Source organism: Ranitomeya variabilis, chromosome 6 (assembly GCF_051348905.1).
Source record: "Ranitomeya variabilis isolate aRanVar5 chromosome 6, aRanVar5.hap1, whole genome shotgun sequence".
Lineage (NCBI taxonomy): Eukaryota > Metazoa > Chordata > Amphibia > Anura > Dendrobatidae > Ranitomeya > Ranitomeya variabilis.
This window is the reverse complement of record NC_135237.1, coordinates 47,914,839-47,934,348: the sequence shown is the minus strand read 5'-3', so window position 1 is coordinate 47,934,348 and position 19,510 is coordinate 47,914,839. Positions and strand designations below refer to the sequence as shown.

Genomic DNA, 19,510 nt, shown 5'->3' with positions numbered 1-19,510 from the left:
AGTATTTCAGAAACTGCTGATCTACTGGGATTTTCACGCACAACCATCTCTAGGGTTTACTGAGAATGGTCCGAAAAAGAAAAAAAATCCAGTGAGCGGCAGTTCTGTGGGCGGAAATGCCTTGTTGATGCCAGAGGTCAGAGGAGAATGGGCAGACTGGTTCGAGCTGATAGAAAGGCAACAGTGACTCAAATCACCACCCGTTACAACCAAGGTAGGCCTAACAGCATCTCTGAACGCACAGTGCGTCGAACTTTGAGGCAGATGGGCTACAGCAGCAGAAGACCACACTGGGTACCACTCCTTTCAGCTAAGAACAGGAAACTGAGGCTACAATTTGCACAAGCTCATCGAAATTGGACAGTAGAAGATTGGAAAAACGTTGCTTGGTCTGATGAGTCTCGATTTCTGCTGCGACATTCGGATGGTAGGGTCAGAATTTGGCGTAAACAACATGAAAGCATGGATCCATCCTGCCTTGTATGGAGCATCTTTGGGATGTGCAGCCGACAAATCTGCGGCAACTGTGTGATGCCATCATGTCAATATGGACCAAAATCTCTGAGGAATGCTTCCAGCACCTTGTTGAATCTATGCCACGAAGAATTGAGGCAGTTCTGAAGGCAAAAGGGGGTCCAACCCGTTACTAGCATGGTGTACCTAATAAAGTGGCCGGTGAGTGTATATAAGGATAGGCCCAAGATGTGGGTCATATATACTAGATGGGCCCAGGATAAGGGACATATATACCATGATTGAGGACATGTATACCAGGATGGGCCCTGAATAAAGGACATGTATACCAGAGTGAGGGACATATATACCAGGATGGGTCCAGGATGAAGGACATATATACTAGGATAAGGGACATATGTACTAGAATGGGCCCAAGATCAGGGATATATATAAGGATGGGCCCAGGATGTGGGTCATATATACCAGGATGTGGGTAATATATACCAGGATGTGGGACATATATACAATACAGGGGCCCAGGATGGAGGACATTAGTACAGGATGGGGGACCTGACTTATTTACTAATACATTACAACACACTGTCATATTATTAATTTAATCTTACACAAAAGCAGAAATTTATCTTAATTATTAATTTCTTAACAGTGTTACAAATAAGCTACAAGAGATAAAATGAGAAAAAAAAACATTATTTAAATTGCTATTGATAATTAGATATTTCTAAGAGTGTAAAAGGCTTTTGGTCTGATTTCTACTTCTGTAATCCTTGATAATAACTGTATGTAGCACAAACATATCTGATTAACATGGGCTTTCTTTAGTATTTTATATATAATTTTTAGCAATTCCTGCATTAAATGGAGAATACATGGAACTTTCAGCAAAGAGAAGTTCCCATCCTCACCCAAATGTGCTTCTCGTCCGGGAGAAAAGAAATGGCACAATTAAGAGCAATCATCTGAAATTAGTTGCATTCACAAGCTTGGTCAGGCTTTTGTTGATCATGAAAAGGAAATTGATGTGGCGGGGGAGGGGATGGTGCATGAAATCTAGCATTGATTTTGGCACCTTGAGATTGAACATACATGAGATGCTGTAAAACCAAGATGATCATGCAAAGCTATGAATATATAGATTTTGTACATTATAGACATTTAAAATAGATTTTTCCTATTATACAACATTGATAGAGAACAATATGAGAAAATAAAGCAATCTGCTTCCTATAAGAGTAAGATTTCCACATCTTCTTTCTTATTAATATTATGATGCTTGTTCTACTATATCGCTGCAAAACATACAGAAGGAATTTATTAACTCCATATAAGACATTTATGAGACGTAATTATCAAGAACAAAGTCATAGGTCAAGTATTGGTAACAGTGCATAAGAATTGTGCGTCTTATGAGGCTACAGGGATCATCTGTACAGAAAGTGCATGTTATAATATGGGCACACCAAGGACTTCTTACAAGAGACATCACTGGAAGAAAAGCCATGCATCAATCTAGTCATCCTATTACACAGCTGACATCATTGCTGAGAAGTAAAAAGGTAAAGCTACGCAGTAACTTACTAATTTTGGCCCCCGGGCAGTGACCCACAATAGGCAGGTGCCTATATCAAGGTCTTCCCAATAGATAAATAGTTAGACTTAAAGGATATATCCCGGCTTGGGTCTCAAGCCTGCAGTCACTCTATGTGACTGCAGACTTGTAAGTCCTCACAATGCGCACTGTCAGGATTCTGCAGTAATTGAATTGGGAGTGAATGGTCATGTGACAGCAAGTATGTAATTTGCATACTTCTGGCCACAATCCGTCCGACTAGATGTGTCCGACCTTCTTCAACTCACTAATGAGTGAGGCCATGCATCTCTAGTCGGTCACACGCCCGCCCAATACCAGCGCTTGCATCGGAGAATCCTGACAGCACGCACACTGAGCACTAAGAGGATTTACACAGACTGACTGCAGACTTGCACACTAAGCCTGGGCAACCCCTTTAAAGTGAGCTTCCCCTATTAACATAATATGATTGTTTAACTCCAACATTCAGTTCTGAATTCTAATTCTGATCTAATTTCATGAATTCTGGTTGCCAGTTTGTCACTAGACTTAGCTTTCTTTTGGCAACTTTCTGGGAAGTAAGGTTGACTTCTATATGGAGCCTGGGTGAACCTGAAAGCTGAAATGGTAGAACCCCCCCAAAAAAAGACTGTTTTGGTCCTTAGTTGGTTACTGCACTTTAAACAGTCTCATTTGATGTTGCAATACCCCCCAAAAAAATTCCAACGTGCAGGCCACTAGATGTCTACTCTCTGTATAACTTGCTGCCTGTTGTCAAGTGTAATCCACCTCTAGCAGGCGAGACCTGCAGATGCATTACAGAAGGTGGGGTTGGGGCTTTGACAAACAAGAGGGTAGGGACAGAGAGGCAAAGTGCATAGAGGCATAAAAGATAGTTGAGCTTTCAGGCTGTAGCAAAAAAAGTAATTAAACAATGGCAGGAACACGGCATGTCAGGAAATTAAGGTAGGCAGGTCCCAGGTCATATAGTGCTGGCAGAAAGATGATAAATAGGAACAGTCCAATGGATGGCAAGTTACAGAGCATGAAGATTGTGACAGTTATTGGCTAAATTAGGCTTTGAAGTTTTGACTTGAGGTGGAGGATAAGAGCCATGCTTGTTTCACTAGAAGGATACCCTCTTACCCCATAGTAGCAATCACCCCCCAAATCAATAAAAGTAAATCAATATAAGTAAAAAATACCCAGAGCCTATATGTAAAGAACTCCTTTATGAAAGAGAGCCTACTTTTTGTTTCAAAACAGCACTACCGTTTCTGGGTTCTGTCTGGTTCTACAATTTATCTCTGTTCTTTAAAAAAAAACAAAAAAAAAACAGCAGACCCTTTTTTTCCAGCCTGTTTTAGAGCAAAATTACATTCACTATTGTTCTACTTTCATCTATTGTATTTTTAGTCTGTGCATTCTCCGAGTACTGATATGACTTGCTCACGATTATACATTTTGCTTTTGCCTTTTTTTAATAAAATTGCCCAAATCTTAAGTTGTGGACTTTTCCAGTGGTTTCAAGTGCACCGGATTCCTTACCCCAAACGATCTAATAACATTTGAACATATAGATCCTTCCTACATAACCTGAATATTGAATTATTTGTGCTCTTTTTAGTGGGTTAACTCACTACTGGGTTGACTTGCGAAATGTGGATTTGATGGGTCAAGCATGTTAAGCTTTTCTTAAAGGTCCTAGTTGAAGAACAATACCATACATTAGATTTCAATTGTTTGGAAACCCATACAAAATAAAATATTTATTTTTAGAAAATAGGATATTTTTAGCATATATATACTTTTCTGGAAAATTAGATGTCTTTGAATATATCAAATGTAAATTAGAAATTCCATCTTGATACTATGAAAGGCAATGCATTTTCTATACTGTAAATCTTTGTCTTAGGACGCATAGTATGTCATTGATTCTTTTTTTGTTACAGTTGGCACATTCACATAAAGAAGCAATTATTTTGATACCGTTTTCCTAGACATCAGAATTGCAAGTAATATGGCTATCTAAAAGCTAGACGGGATACGGGGTAAACGCTGTTCAAATACAACTAGACTCAAGTTTTACGGCACAATATTGAATTACGTTGATAACGCACCACAAATACATTCACACAGCTCTGACCACTCTGCGGTGTACCTAAGAGTTTCCACCTGCCCTAAGGATCACTTTATAAATCTTGTCCAAGGCGTTCAATTTCATCAATCAGAAAATCAATGTCTTGATGAGCTGCGGCGGGGTTAGAGATCACCATGCGGAAGAAGTTTACTTTGTCTCCATGAGGTTGGTAACTGACCATGGTGGTTCCATATTCCATCATACGGGCTTTTATAACTGGTGCTACCTGAAGAGAAATAGGAAAAAAAAATGTTGGACCAACCATAGGAGAGGGTCCTTAAGGTACCCGCCTTCCAGGTATACAAAACATGTGCTTGTCTAAAGATTGATCATAAAATTTGCTATCATCGTACCCATAGGAAATATTATCAAGATGATCCAACAGATTATTTGGGAATCAGCCTATAGGAAAGAGTAGCAAATAATTTGCCACTTGTGAATGAGTGTCCAATATGGTTGTTTGGTTGTCACTGGACCTTTAGTATCCATTATTATGGAGAATCATTTGGCCAGATCAAGAGATGAATTTGCCCGATAACTGGGTAATGGTCAGGTAAAGGGAATAATTCAAGCATCTGCAACAGAACATTTTAAAAAATAAACATACGGTATTTATTTGGTCACTCTAAAATTTCGATAGACAGAAAGAACAAAAGAAACACTTGGCCTACGCATTTCAAGCCCATGCATGGCCCTTAGCCATGGGCTTGATTATGCTGGGATTATCTGTTTTACATTATTCATGGCCTGGGAACAGGCCTACACCATTGTCTGTGCACACACCTAACAAGCTGCAATTGTTGCCATGAAGTGGTGGACACATGAGCATGGTGAGCAAAGTGTTTTTCTAGTTTGTAATGGCCTGGTACCATATTGGGTGGCTTGTTCGGATCTCCATCCACTCCTTGGTGGTTTTGCACCAGGGGGGAAAACAATTTTATTCTTTAATGGAGACAGAGTCCATGTACTGACTCCTTATGCCAGTAACGTTAACGTCTTCCTCCATATTTGGCTGAGTAAGTCCTCCTGCCACCAATCTGGGGCTACTTTTAATTAGTGATGAATTTGCCGTGACGTCACGGGAGGCAGGAGACGCGCGCATTTTAAAATGCGCGCGTGTCCAGCCTCCCGTGACGTCACGGCTTGTGATTGGTCGCGTCGCCCATGTGACCGCGACGCGACCAATCACAAAGCCGGGACGTAATTTTAAAATACTGAATGCCTAGAAGGACCTGAAAATTACGTCACGGCTTGCTGTGATTGGTCGCGTTGCGGCCACATGGGCGGCACGCGACCAATCAGAAGCCGTGACGTCACGGAAGGAAGGAAAAGTGCGCATTTTAAGCAAACAACGCTGCCGGTTCCCTCGGTGAGGTCCAGGCTGCGTCGGAGAGGTGAGTATAGCAATATTTTTTATTTTAATTCTTTCTTTTACACATTAATGTTGTTTCGATACCGATACCCGATACCACAAAAGTATCGGATCTCGGTATCGGAATTCCGATACCCGCAAGTATCGGCCGATACCCGATACTTGTGGTATCGGAATGCTCAACACTACTCTTGATGTCTATGTGTTTTTGGTGGTGTACCAATGGGGACTGCTTTTGTTTTACAGTGTAAAATCCCCTAATTAACATTTACATCACCTTCACAAGTCTTGCCATTCTTTCCTCATTGTCATCCATGTGTCTTAAACTTGGTGGTACATACCAAAAACAAACATTGGTATGTTGAGGCTAAACAAACAAACAAACAAAAAACGTTGTTAAACACTGTAAAGATGCATTGGTTTACTAGAAGCAAGTGGAGAAATCTGTTAATTCCTATATATTTATTAGGTTATTGAAAAGTCTATAATATGACCACCACAATCAGAAAATGTATGACACCGCAGTACAGTAGGTAAGAGGATGAAATAATACAAGGATGACGTTGGTGGATCGGTTGTAATGTTTTGACGGTAAAACATTGGACGGTACCTGACCAAGGAAGAAAATCGTTGCATGCCTGAGTTTGATCTGACATTTAGGTCGCACTTGACCATGCAAGTCAATGAGTCAATGGGAAACCTTGTACTAAACTCGGATAACATCTGAGTGCAGTCAGATTTCCATGGACTGACAGAATGAAGAACATGAAGAAATTTGCAGATCTCCCTCCAGCGGTTGATAGACTAGAGTTTTGCAAATCAATTCCCCCATTTTTACTGTATGTGAAAAATAGATATTTATTATATAACACTCTGCTATATGCATAGTATATATGGTATGCTGGTGCATAAAGTAGTATGATATAAAATATATTAGCTATACCTTTCCTTCTATCACCATTTCATAGCCTTCCCGGTTCTTTATTTTATTATAGAGATATTCTGCCAGTTCTAAGCATTTATCGATCTGAACCTCAAATCCTGTTGTTCCCTGAAAGAGAAATTAAGTGGAATAATTAGAAAAATCGATGTTGTTGCTCTTAGAAAGATACAAAAAATGATCATAAAAAACAGGGTTTTTTTTCTATTTTTCATAGATTTCTCTGTTTCCTGCCCTTCTATAAATTAATTTTAGGAGCAGTGGCGAAACTTGAGCAACATGGACAACAAAGCAAAAGCTCTAATGGGGTCCCCAATTACTGCAAGTCTTTAATAGCTTTGGTCTTTTTATATAGGCCAAAGGGAATTTTGGGGACCCCCTAGGCTCCAGGGCCCGGGTGCGATTGCGGTAACAGCATCAGAGGAACAAGCACATCCATGTGTTCGTAGAGCCCATTCGTTCCAATGGGTAGAATGTAGAGCTCTATTACCCCGGTGGTGGCACTGCAGACCAACTGGACACTTTCCCTGCAAATAGAAGATTATGGCTAATCAATGGGAGTCCCAGGATTGGGACAAAATGTGATTATCTTGGCATTCATTTTGAAAGCCTGGAGATCTTCTTTAATCCCTTTAAGGATCGGGCAATTTTTAATTTTTGCACTTTCGTCTTATCCTTCCCTTATTCCATAACTTTTTAATTTTTCCATCGACATAGCCGTGTGAGGATTTATTTTTTTGCAGGACGACTTGTACTTTTGAATGGCACTATTCATTGTATCATGTGATTTAGTAGAAAGCAGGAAAAAATTTCCAAGTGTGGCGAAATAGCAAGAAAAGCACAATTACGCCAGGCAAAAGGGAGCGGTCGATATGATTCTCCAGGTCAGTACATTTAGGCTATGTGCCCACATTGCGAATTTTTAGCTTTAAAATGCAATAACGGGCGATCAAAAGAATGTATCTGCACTGAAATGGTATCATTAAAAACACCAGCTCGGCACGCAAAAAATAAGCCCTCACCCAACCCCAGATCATGAAAAATGGAGACGCTACGGGTATCAGAAAATGGCGATTTTTTTTTTATATGCAAAGTTTGGAATTTTTTTTCACCACTTAGATAAAAAAAAACCTAGTCATGTTAGGTGTCTATGAACTCGTAATGACCTGGAGAATCATAATAGCAGGTCAGTTTTAGCATTTAGTGAACCTAGCAAAAAAGCCAAACAAAAAACAAGTGTGGGACTGCACTTTTTTGCAATTTTGCCGCACTTGGAATTTTGTTCCCGTTTTCTAGTACACGACATGCTAAAACCAATGATGTTGTTCAAAAGTACAACTCGTCCAACAAAAAATAAGCCCTCACTTGGCCATATGGACGGAGAAATAAAAAAGATATGGCTCTTGGAAGGAGGGGAGCGAAAAACAAACATGGAAAAACGGAAAATCCCAAGGTCATGAAGGGGTTAAGCATCCCATTATTTTAATGCAGTGGAAAAGCATTGCAGAAAAAAACGCAGCATGTTCATTAATTTTGCAAAAAATCAGCATTTTTACCGCTATAGAATTGTATTTGGACCATTGAACAAAAAAAAAAGGAAAAATCCACAGAAAAAAGAGACAAATAAGCGATGAAAACGCGATAAAAACACAAGCCGATTTCCTGTGAAGGGAGTCCGGATTTGATCAGGAAAATTATGCATACTTTCTGCAACGTGGGCACATAGCCTTACAGAGATACCAAACATGCATAGTTTTTGTTTGAAGTGGTAAACATTTTTTTAGAAGGTTGTAAAAAAAATGTGCTTGTGAAGTCATTTTCCGAGAGATGTAACTGTTTACATTTTTGGAATGTGAAGCAAGGTGAGGGCTTGTCTTTTGCCCCCTGAACCAATGTTTTTATGGATATCATTTTGGGGTAGATATGATGTCTTGATCCCCTATTATTATATTTCATTGCATTGTTGTGAAAAAGTTTGATGTTTTGATTCTTTTTTTTTGTTATGCCATTTACCAATCGGATTTATTTATATATTTTCATAGATCGTGCATTTTTATGAATGCAGCAATACCATATAGGTTCATTTTTTATATTTTTATTTTTAACAGGAAAAAAGGGGGATAATTTCAATTTTTGTATTTTTTTATTTTTTCCATATTTTTTTTTTTTTTTTCATTTTCGCAGTACTTGAAATCATCGGATCGCTTGTACTATATGCAGCAATGCCATAGTATAGCATTATATAGCAAAAATCATGGTCTCCTATGAACGGCAGCTGCAAGCGTGCATGCATTGCGGTCCTTTCTTGGACTGATTTGTACAGAAGTCTGAATTCGCCCTTACACTGTAACCTAGCTTTCCGGTTACTTTGTGTTCTAGTTAACATGTCAGCCATTGGGAAAAAAATCTGCAGCATTGTGGGAAAACTGGGTTAGGCTGGTTTCACACTTGCGTAGGTCATAGCTGTGGAGGGCCGCGTACTTCCTCGTACTTCCTCCATTAAGCCCCACCCACTGCCACACCTCTTCCATTCAGCTCCGCCTACATCGGCCGGCGTCCTGCTGTACCTATCTTTAACGTTGGGTACGCAAGCCATGCAAATGTATGCGGGAGGTGAGAAAAGTAAGTCGGGAGCGCGTGGATCAGGAAACTAGGGGAGGAATAAATGGTAGAATCAAAAAAAGTGGAAGAGTAGCACAGCACAGGTGTAATGTGTTATACAGGAATCTGCATATATATTACATTTTCATCCATGATACAATATTACGTTGTGTTAGAATTAAATTCTGGTAATGTAAAATATTTTACTACAAATATTAGACGGGTCATGTTGCTATATTTGATCAGTCATTACCTTAGCTCTCCACATCAACCATAGTTTAAAAATGTCCACATGACGTCCACATTGCAGAGCCTTGTCCCCGGTGTCATAGGACAGGTCGTAATGTTTATCTTGCTGGAAGAGGTAAGACGCGTGCATCTGATTGCAGTTCTGCATTAATCCCTGAAGAGTAAAGATGGAAATATAACTATCAGTATCTCAATCATTAAAAATATTTTCAAACATTACAGAGTGTAGCACCATGACCATTCATACATCAGGACAGTGGCTGAGGGCCCATGACCTTCGCCAGATAAGCAAAGTGATGATTAATAAGTCTTATGTCCTCCCATCAAAGATTTTATCCTCTTAATATATTGCAGTCACCATATTATACCACACTGTGCACTTACAATTGCTCATTTTGCCTTTCTACCCAGTTAAATCTTCTCTTTTCCATTAGGTCTATGACATTATGTGATTAGAAACTGACAAGCCGAATCATTCTAAGCTCTATGTAGAAACAAGAAGACTCTTTTCCTTGCATGAGTCATCCCCCTCTTCAACTCCTGACCCAGCTGCTCCCTCCTCCCCCTGCCAGGGACTTTTACAGTGATGATGACTCATGCAGGTAAAAGAGTCTTTCTGTTTCTACAAAGAAGGATTCAGCTAGTCAATTTTTAATCACGTGATGTCATAACCCTAAAGGAAAAGTGAATAATTAACTGGGTAGAAAGGAAAAATGAGCAATTGTAAGTGCACAGTGCTGTATAATATGATGATTGTAATATATTAACAGGATAAAAATATTGATGGCAGTGCTTCTTTAATGCCCAGGGGCTCCGATCACATTAGCTCTACCTCTTACTCCGAGGATACATTATAGCATATACTCTTTTAGAGCAAGCAAGCAATAAAAAAAAATGTAAGTAAAGGTAAAGATATGAAACGGTTAAAGTTTTTTTTTTTTTTTTTAGATAGCATTTTGTATAATATTATGTAGAAATCCGCAGGGGTAAAAACGCATGAAATACGCACAAAATCCGCAGTAAATTCGCAAAAAATCAGCATAAAAAAACGCATCAAATCCGCACCTGCGTTTTCTGCCAAGAGATGCAGAATCCGCACAAAAAATTCCAGAGGCAAATCCGCAACGTGTGCACATAGCCTAACTCCTATAAAAAAAAAAAAAAAGCTAAACTATAGTGGTCTAATTGCAGCCTCCATTCTTTAGAAATTGAAGATTTATCAAAAGTGTTAATTAAGGTGCTCAGTGACTGCTTGGTGAGGCCAAGTTGATTTGGACGGAGGCTCAGTGCGCCATTGCAGTTACTGGATTTACATGCCCCTCCACTCTCACTGATGATTGACAGGTCTGGCTTGCCTTAGACGGAGCATTGTGTACAGAGAGAACTCAAACAAGCCAGCCACTGTCAATCACAAGTAAGAGAGGTGGGACATGTAAAATCAGTGGGAGGAGCAGTGCATTAAACCACTTGGCCACACCCAGGGGCGCCAAGCACCCTAATTAGCATATTTGATTAAACTTCAATTTCTGCAGTCCAGAGACAGCGATTAGAAGAGAAGATGTTTAATGTTTAGAAGGGATGGAATCCTCTACATGACTATATGATTAGTTTACGCTTGCAGTTTGGGCTGACAGACTCCCTTTAAATGCTTTATATATTTTATGCCTTTGCGACAATTTTTAATGGTTGCCATGAAACTAAAATGTTTTCAAGATCCCTAGTAGTAGTTTTTTAAAGGTGGCCCCTTTGGAAGTAGCATTCCTAATGGGCAGATGTGCTATGTGGTCACTAGTTTTATAATATATGTAGTTATGCCTTACTTAAAATTCTACAAGTGATCAGTGTAGAAAACTATTATCATACAGCAAAATTTATAGCACTTTATAAATTCTAATTATAAGTAGTAACTGCTTAAATTGCAGACATCCTGAGGGAAGAGACATCATTTACATCTACATTAGTGATAATACCGCAGTCCTCTACATCTCTCAATAACTTCAACCAGTGCTTATGTAATGACTGCAAGTGTGATCTGTCCTTTCTATTAAATTATAGCGTGATATCGTCTTTTCTTAGTCACCTTTTTTGTTACACAGAAAATACCATTATCTATTATAATAAGAGTTCTTGCATATAGCCAAATTTTCAGTCCGAGTGAGATCTGAAAAAATATTTGCACTCGGACCAACGTTAGTTCAAGGCTCCTTGCACAAATCCAGTTTTTTGTACATGTCAGAGTTTGATCTGATATTTGGATCACACTCAGCCATATAAGTCAATGAGTGTGGACAACATTGGACTCTACTCGGATGAAATCTGAGTGCAGCCTGATTTCCACGAACTGAAAGAATAGAGTGTGAAGCGGAGTCACTTCTCAAGGAAAAAATGGGAGACAGGATAGCCAGGGAGTCCGTGGTCAGAAGCTAGGAGGGTATGTCATAAACAGAAGGAAGAGACAAAGATATAGTCAGGTAACGGTCCGAGGTCAGAATACCAGGAGATAGTGGATCAGAGCAGAAGGGGATAAACAGATGCATGGTCAGAACTAGGTCTAAGGTCAGGCAGCAAAAGATCTCCAAACAGAATGTAAGGCACAGAGGAACAAACCACACTTAGCTGAATGTGGCAGAGGTCTGGTAGTAACAGCCCAGTTAAGTAGCTTGGCAATTACCTGGGATAATGAAAACAAGGAGACAGCCAGCACCTCCCAGTCTCAGATTGAAAGACTGAGCTGTCAATCAACACACTGACAGCTCAGCACTCCCTGATTTAATATGATTCACTATATTGGTCAAACAAAAACGTTTCGGTCTTACATCAGACCTTCTTCAGTTACAATTCCATAGTGCCAATAGGTACAGTAGTAAAGTACTGGATCCAAAGAACTGTGTGTCCTGGAATAAGCAATAAGAAAAAGGAGCCTGTTCCGCTGGTTGCCAAATCATGTGGTGTGCCGCAGTGGCTTAGAGAGAACGCCTCCTTTGGGAGGTATGTAGCTAAGGTTTTAATGAGAGTGTTGGGCACTGGTATATTTCTTTACTCTCTTACACCATGCTCAATCTTCATTTTATTAAAAAAAATACCATTATTAGAATGGATGTCTTAAAGGTGATGTAAGTGGAATCAAAGCTTGCATTAAATGCAACCTTTAAGAGAACCTTTCACCAACTTTTACATGTTGAGCTGAACACACAATGTAATATTGGCTGCAGATAGGAGTAAAACTTTAATTTCAGCTCACTGTTGCATAGATATTAGCAATCAAATATTTGGCACCAAATGAGTTACTGTATTTTTCGGACCATTGGACGTACTTTTTTCCCCCAACATTTTTTTGGAAAATGGGGGTGCCTCTTATAGTTGCAATATACTTACAAATCCTGTGGCGGTGGCCCCAATGCAGCCTCCCTTCCCAGGCTGGTGCGGCTGTGGCGGTGCGGCGGGGCTCTGTGGTGTGGTGATGGAGCCTGTGCTCTGGGGCAGTGGCAGTGGCTCTCCCTGCTGCGCGGGGGGCCCCAGCCGGCATTTTGCCAAAGCCCAGAGGCCCCCACACATTCGTTGCTGCCATGTTGCGGTGGCCTCTGGGAACATGGCCGCTGGGCTGGGGGCGGCGCATGCTCAGATTCATTTCTCGTCCAGAGATCTCAGAAGATGAGATCTCGGGATGAGATCTCGTTGCTGAGATTTGAATCAGAGCATGCGCCGCCCCTGACCCAGTGGCCATCTTCCCAGAGTCCACCGCAACATGGCAGCAGCGGATGTGTGGGGGCCTATGGGCTTTGACAAAATGCTGGTGGAGCCCCCCATGGAGCACAGAGGGCCGCTGCCACTGCATTGGAGCACAGCCCCTGCCCCGGAGCACAGCTCCCCTGCCTCAGCACAAAGCCACCACCCCAGCACAGAGCCACCACCACTACCCCAGCACAGAGCCACCACCACTGCCCCAGCACAGAGCCACGGCCACTGCCACAGAATAGAGCACCACCTCCACACCATCTTGGGATGGGATTTCCTGGAGGCCGCCGCACCAGCCTGGACCACTGAGCGACCCCTGTGACCACTCCTCCACCTATGCCCACCCCTTCCCTGGTAAGCTGAATTTGTACTGTAAGACGGACCCCCATTTGACACATTTTTTTCCTCTATTTTCCTTCTGAAAATTTGGGGTGCGTCTTATGGTCTGGTGCATCTTATAGTCCAAAAAATACGGAAACTAAAGTTAAGTCCAAGTGGGTGTTATCAGATACCTTTCACTGGTTTGTGTTCTTTTCCCTACATGATTTAGAGTTGAAAACACCCACTTGAACTTAACAAAAGTTAATTCATTAGATGCCAAATACTTTGATTGTTAATACCTCCGCAACGGATTAAAAACAGACATTTTATGCCACATTGTGGCTACTATTGCATATTTGGTCTACCTCAACAGAGATGAGATCTCGTTGCCAAGATTTGAATCTGAGCATGCGCTGCCCCTGACCCGACGGCCATCTTCCCGGAGGCCATGTTCCCTGAGGCAACCGCAACATGGCAGCAACGGATGTGCAGGGGCCTCCGGGCTTAGACAAAATGCTGGAAGAGCCCCACACGGAGCACAGAGAGCAGCTGACACTGCATTGGAGCACAGCCCCTGCCCCGGAGCACAGCCCTCCTGCCCCAGCTCAGAGCCTCCGCACCAGCACAGAGCCACCGCCACTACCCCAGCACAGAGCCACCGCCACTGCCCCAGCACAGAGCACTGCCACTGCCCCAGCACAGAGCACCACACCAGCACAGAGCCACCGCCACTGCCCCAACACAGAGCACTGCCACTGCTCCAGCAAAGAACACCGCACCAGCACAGAGCCACTGCCACTGCCCCAGCACAAAGCCACCGCCACTGCCCCAGCACAGAGCCACCACCACTGCAACAGTACAGAGCACCGCCACCGCACCAGCTTGGGATGGGATTTCCCGGAGGCCACCACACCAGCCTGGACCACCGAGCGACCCCTGTGACCACTCCTCCACCTGTGCTGATCCCTTCCCTGGTAAGCTGAATTCAGACTGTAAGATGGACCCCCATTTGACATTTTTTTTCCCTATTTTCCTTCTGAAAATCTGTGTTGCGTCTTATGGTCCGGTGTGTCTTATAGTCCGAAAAATACATAACTATAGTTAAGTCCAAGTGGGTGTTATCAGATTCCTTTCACTGGTTTGTGTTCTTATCCCTACATGATTTAGAGTTCAAAACACCCACTTGAACTTAACAAACGTTAATTCATTAGGTGCCAAATACTTTGATTGCTAATACCTCCGCAACGGATTAAAACAAACATTTTATGCCACACTGTGGCTACAATTACATATTTGGTCCACCTCATGAAAAATTTGGTGAAAGGTGCTCTTCAAAGATTGTTCATTAAAGAGTAACTCCAGCTTTAATGATGGCTGCATTTTCCTCTTGAAGTTCAAAAATGATGTCTGGCATCATAGTCTAAATAGTGGCCGATCCAGTTACCTAGGATTCCGCTTTGCTTTGCAATATACAATAAGGGAATGAGCTAAAGATCTGGAAACAGCACAATAAAGACTTATGATGTATTTTGTTAAAGTTGTAGAAGCTATGAAGTCTTACCTCTTCTCTAACCAGAAGTGCTGAGCACTGGAGTGGAACACCCATCATCTTGTGTGGGTTCCATGTGACAGAATTGGCTCTACAAATAAAACCATCAACAGATATTAGGAAAAATGTTCATTATATTGTTATAACTATGCTACAAAAGCTTTTATCTGACTTTCTTGATTATCAACATAACTGTCTCCTTTTTAATGTTATTTCAGGAGAAGAATGAGATACAAATTGATCATTATTTTTAATTTTGGCATTGACTTTGACCCATAGTGAGACTCTGACATCACCATGCTCTGGCTGTTGAGGTCTTATTATCAAAAGCTTGAGAAGGGTTTAAAAGGGGTTTTCTAAAAAATTACAAGTTATTTTTATCAACAATATTCTTTTTATTTGGGGGGATTTTTCACAATTTTTGGAAGGGGATTATAGTTATAGTCAATAAAGTGAGTAATAAAACATAACAGAGTGATCTAAAACATGTTCCATCAAACAAGTAAGTAATAAGATATATTCAAAGAAAAATCAACAGAGAAAAAAAAGGTTAATGCAAGAGGAAAAGAATGCGGAAGGAAAAGTTAGGAAAGGTAGAAGAGAAGGGGAAGGAAAGAAAAGGGCATAGGAAAAGTTGGATCAGATAAATGTCCCCTTTTAGGTTAAAAGCTTTATTATATGCCAAGAAGTACAATTACATATTTAATGAAGCAAATTGAAAATTGTCTTATTATAAATATTGTTTCAATAAGGATGATCTTTCCCCCTGTCCCTACTCTCCAAGTTATGTTTATCAACAGGATAGGGGAAAACTTGGTGAATACTGGGATCTGGGCCACTGGGACCTCCCGTGATCCTGAGAACAGAGCTCTGTAACACCTGCGCTCTGCAAAGCTCAATCTTCAATGATCGTCTTCATTCATTTTCTATGAGATTGTTAGAGAAAGATGCAGACAATTCTTTTTTATCCCATTAGTCCCGTTGAAATTGAATGGAGAGGAGGCTAATCATGTGCACCTCCACTGAAATCAAGATGGGACTCATCTGAACCTGGTTCTTGGGCTTCCAAGGTTACATTATTGGGATTGCTGGGGTCACAGTAGTTGGGCATCCAGTGATGAACAAGTTATTCCCTATTCCCCAATGGATAGGGGATAATTTGCAATTTTTGAATATATATTACTACAATGTAATTCTTCTGTATGCTTTTTACTTTTTTTGGCTTCGAGGGTAGTTTCTTCATAAAGTGAAGTTGATGCTGTGCACAGCGCCTAGAATTGATCAGATGACTCCCTCTAATGCTTCATAGCTCCTCCTCTGTTATGTTATTTCACCCAATAACAGACATACAGAGAAGCTGCAGCCATATCCCCCTCCTCTCCCCATTTCAATTATTACACTATTAACGTAGACATATTTTTTGATGTGTGTAAATTGATGAACCTTTACATAAATGAAAACCAAAATAGGTACTACGACAGATAATTGGAAGGTGAGAGAAATACCACATCTAACTGATGAGATATTTTACAAATATCTCTGTACATATGGAGCTCAAATAAGCGTGCATACGAGGCGTGAAGGTTATACGTCTTTGTAATTACAGAACCATCTTTGTAGCTATAGGTTTTATTTTATTCTTATATCTAAGTACCCCAGCCAAGGAAATGTGTTTTTTTTTTATATTGCCCCCTGATACACCCAGCACTAGGTAGCCCTTCCTAGTTTTGCGATATACGCTTCATGTACTGAACTTAATCACTTTGAGTCATGTCAAAGACTGGAATGTCATCACAGAGTAGTCCTTAAAATCCTGGGGTCCTGTCCTCTGTCCCCCTGACTTATTATTACTACTGTATGTGAAAGATAACACTTTCCCAAATATCAGACAATCTACTTATATTAAACATCCTGTTTTTATCTCAGGTCTCACAATTGTGCCACAGGTCATTAGTAGCACAAAGGATTTGTTTTCTTTTTTGAAGCTGCGTAATTTCACGAAATTAACCTTATCTTTGGTACGCCAAAATACAGGCATTCGGATATTCCAAAAATGTATTTTTTTTTCCTCTGGAAGCTCCTTTCAGTCTTGAACGATTCTGTAAATCATGCAGTTTCTATGGTGATAACCTCCAGTAGTCACTAATCTTCTTGAAAATGGATCATCCTGTCAGCAGGAGGCGTTGATGATTGAGAGACTAAGGAAGGTAATGCCCTGCCCATGTTTAGTATACAGTGCAACACAGGCATGGACGGTAAATGTTGGTATTAATTTATCAACAACCTTATAGCAGGGGCATAACTGGAGGAGGAAGGAAAACAAGCGGGGAGCAGTCAGCAGGGGAGCGCCATCAGGATTCCTCTACCATGAGGCAAAATTAGCTAGATGCCAAGTGCGGCAGGCTGAGGGTGCCCCATTAGGCATGATGATGTCACTTGATCACGTTGCTGATGTCACTACTGCGCCACAGAGAAGTAGAGGATAGATGGAAGGTAATTGCTCAAATGGAACCAAAGATGCAAGGAGGATTTATTGGGGTGGAAATAGTGTGAGGGGACAGCATGAGGGTGAATGTGAGGAGGCATTGTAGAGATTGGGCACTGCGGGGGTGGACAGTGTAAAAAGGAACAGTGTGGAGGACAGTGTGAGGGGACACTATGAGGGGAAATGTGTGAGTAGGGGGCACAGTATAGAGACTGGTCAGTGTGGGGGGACAGTATAAAGATGGGACAGCGTGGGGGATAGTGTGAGGGGGCAATAGGGGAAAAGTGTGAGTATGGGGACAATATAGATACTGGGCAGTATGGGGGAGATACTGTGAGGAGACAGTATAGTGGACAGTACAGAGAGGGGGCAGAGTGGGGAGTCAGTGTGAGACCACAGTATAGAGGGGACAGTATAATATCCAGAGAGGATAAAAGTGTGAGGAGGGGCACAGTACGGAGACTGGGAAGTATGAGGGGCACAGTGTGAGTGCATAGTATAGGGCACAGTATAGAGAGATTGGGTAGTTTTGAGGGACAGTGCGAGGGCACAATATATTGGAAATTATGCAGAGGGGGAAGTGCAAGGAGAGGGCACAGTATAGAAATTGGACAGTATGGAGGGCACCCAGTATGGGTGATGCAGTGTGAAGAGGGAGCCTAATATGGAAAGGGGGCAATGTGGGGAGACAATGAAGATCGGGATAGTGTGATCGGTTATAGCTAATAAGTGCAGACAGTGTAGCGGTTAAAGCTGATTAGGGCGGACAGTGTGGCGTTTCTAGATAATAAAAGTGAACAGTGTGGTGGTAATAGCTAATAAGGACAGACAGTGTGACAGTTATAGTTCAGAAGGGCAATCAGTTTGGTAGTTATAGGTCATAAGGGGGTACAGTGTGATGATTAGAGTTCATAAAGGGGATTTTGTGCAATATTTTATTTGAGAGGACAGAGTGGAGGCCATGTGCCATGAGAGGTACAGTGTTGGGGTCATAATTTGTGCAGTGAGTACCGTGAGGCATAGTGTATGTATTCAGGGGCACAGCATAGGGCAGATATTTATTTTCAGGAACATTATAAAAACATTGTTACTTTTTAAGAGCATAGTGTGGGGATGTGCTACAAAAGACCAGAGAAGAGGGAAGTCTGTAGAGATGAGCTGTGGATGTGAAAAGACATCATGGTGTCTGTACAAGATGGTGAATAAAGGGTTGACCTGGAATTGCATCTGATTACCGTTGTAAGGTTGGCAATGTATTCATGTACTGATGATGGTTCTGGTGCTGTATTTATGCTGTTGGTGATTCTGGTGATGTATTCAGTGATTTTTTAATAGTCTATTAAGACAAGCCAACTGCACTTCCCATGTACACAGACCAATTAGTCATATGATTGTCTTGTGCAGCACATGATCTATTTAGACAAAATGATGTGATGCTGAGAATGATGATTTTAAAGCATGCTTATTACTCAGTTCACCTGGTGAACGAGCAGCTTGTTTACACTGACAGAAAATAGTCAAACGGGTTTCCTAGGAGCAATCTTATGATAATCGGCCAGTGTAAATGCACCCTTATAGTGTAAGAGCACTGTATATTACTAGTGTGATTGCAGGGGCAAGTTCAATTAGGTCATATATTCTTTTGTGATAGCAAATGTTCATGTTAGTTCGATCATATTGTATTTTGCATAGTGTATATTGTATAATAATTTCAATTTACTGTACCATCTGTAGAACAGGTATAGAGCTTTTTTTTACTATCCACGCTCCATTTAGGCTTCAATGGTCCAATTATTAGGCAGCATAATTTTCTAGGAAGCCAACACCCAGCTAAAGAGTGCTTTATTTTCTGTGAAATTGCTGCAATTACAGTGCATAATACCCTGAAATTATATGCATTTTAAATACAAATATACCAGAGAAGCTATCCCATATGCGATAGGCGGCATCTTAACATCGCTACATAGCTTCTCTGCTAGAAGAAAAGAACTGTCACCCCAATTTGCCATGCTTGGAAATCGACTAAAGCTTCTTTCACTACACTGATGAGTGTCAGAGATCAGAACATACA

General features: G+C 41.1%; 1 protein-coding gene across 1 annotated transcript in view; it reads right to left on the bottom strand.

Moving 5' to 3' along the window:
- Positions 1–3,371: 3,371 nt before the first annotated feature.
- GAD2 (glutamate decarboxylase 2) overlaps positions 3,372–19,510 on the bottom strand; it is a 110,385-nt gene continuing 94,246 nt past the window's right edge. Inside the window, exons 12-16 of the mRNA XM_077268423.1 lie at positions 14,967–15,045; positions 9,354–9,503; positions 6,503–6,610; positions 5,837–5,926; positions 3,372–4,413 (exon numbers count right to left, since the gene is read on the bottom strand). Of these exons, the coding sequence (XP_077124538.1) occupies positions 4,240–4,413; positions 5,837–5,926; positions 6,503–6,610; positions 9,354–9,503; positions 14,967–15,045 (601 nt within the window). The 3' untranslated portion in view covers positions 3,372–4,239. The remainder of the gene's footprint in view (positions 4,414–5,836; positions 5,927–6,502; positions 6,611–9,353; positions 9,504–14,966; positions 15,046–19,510) is intronic.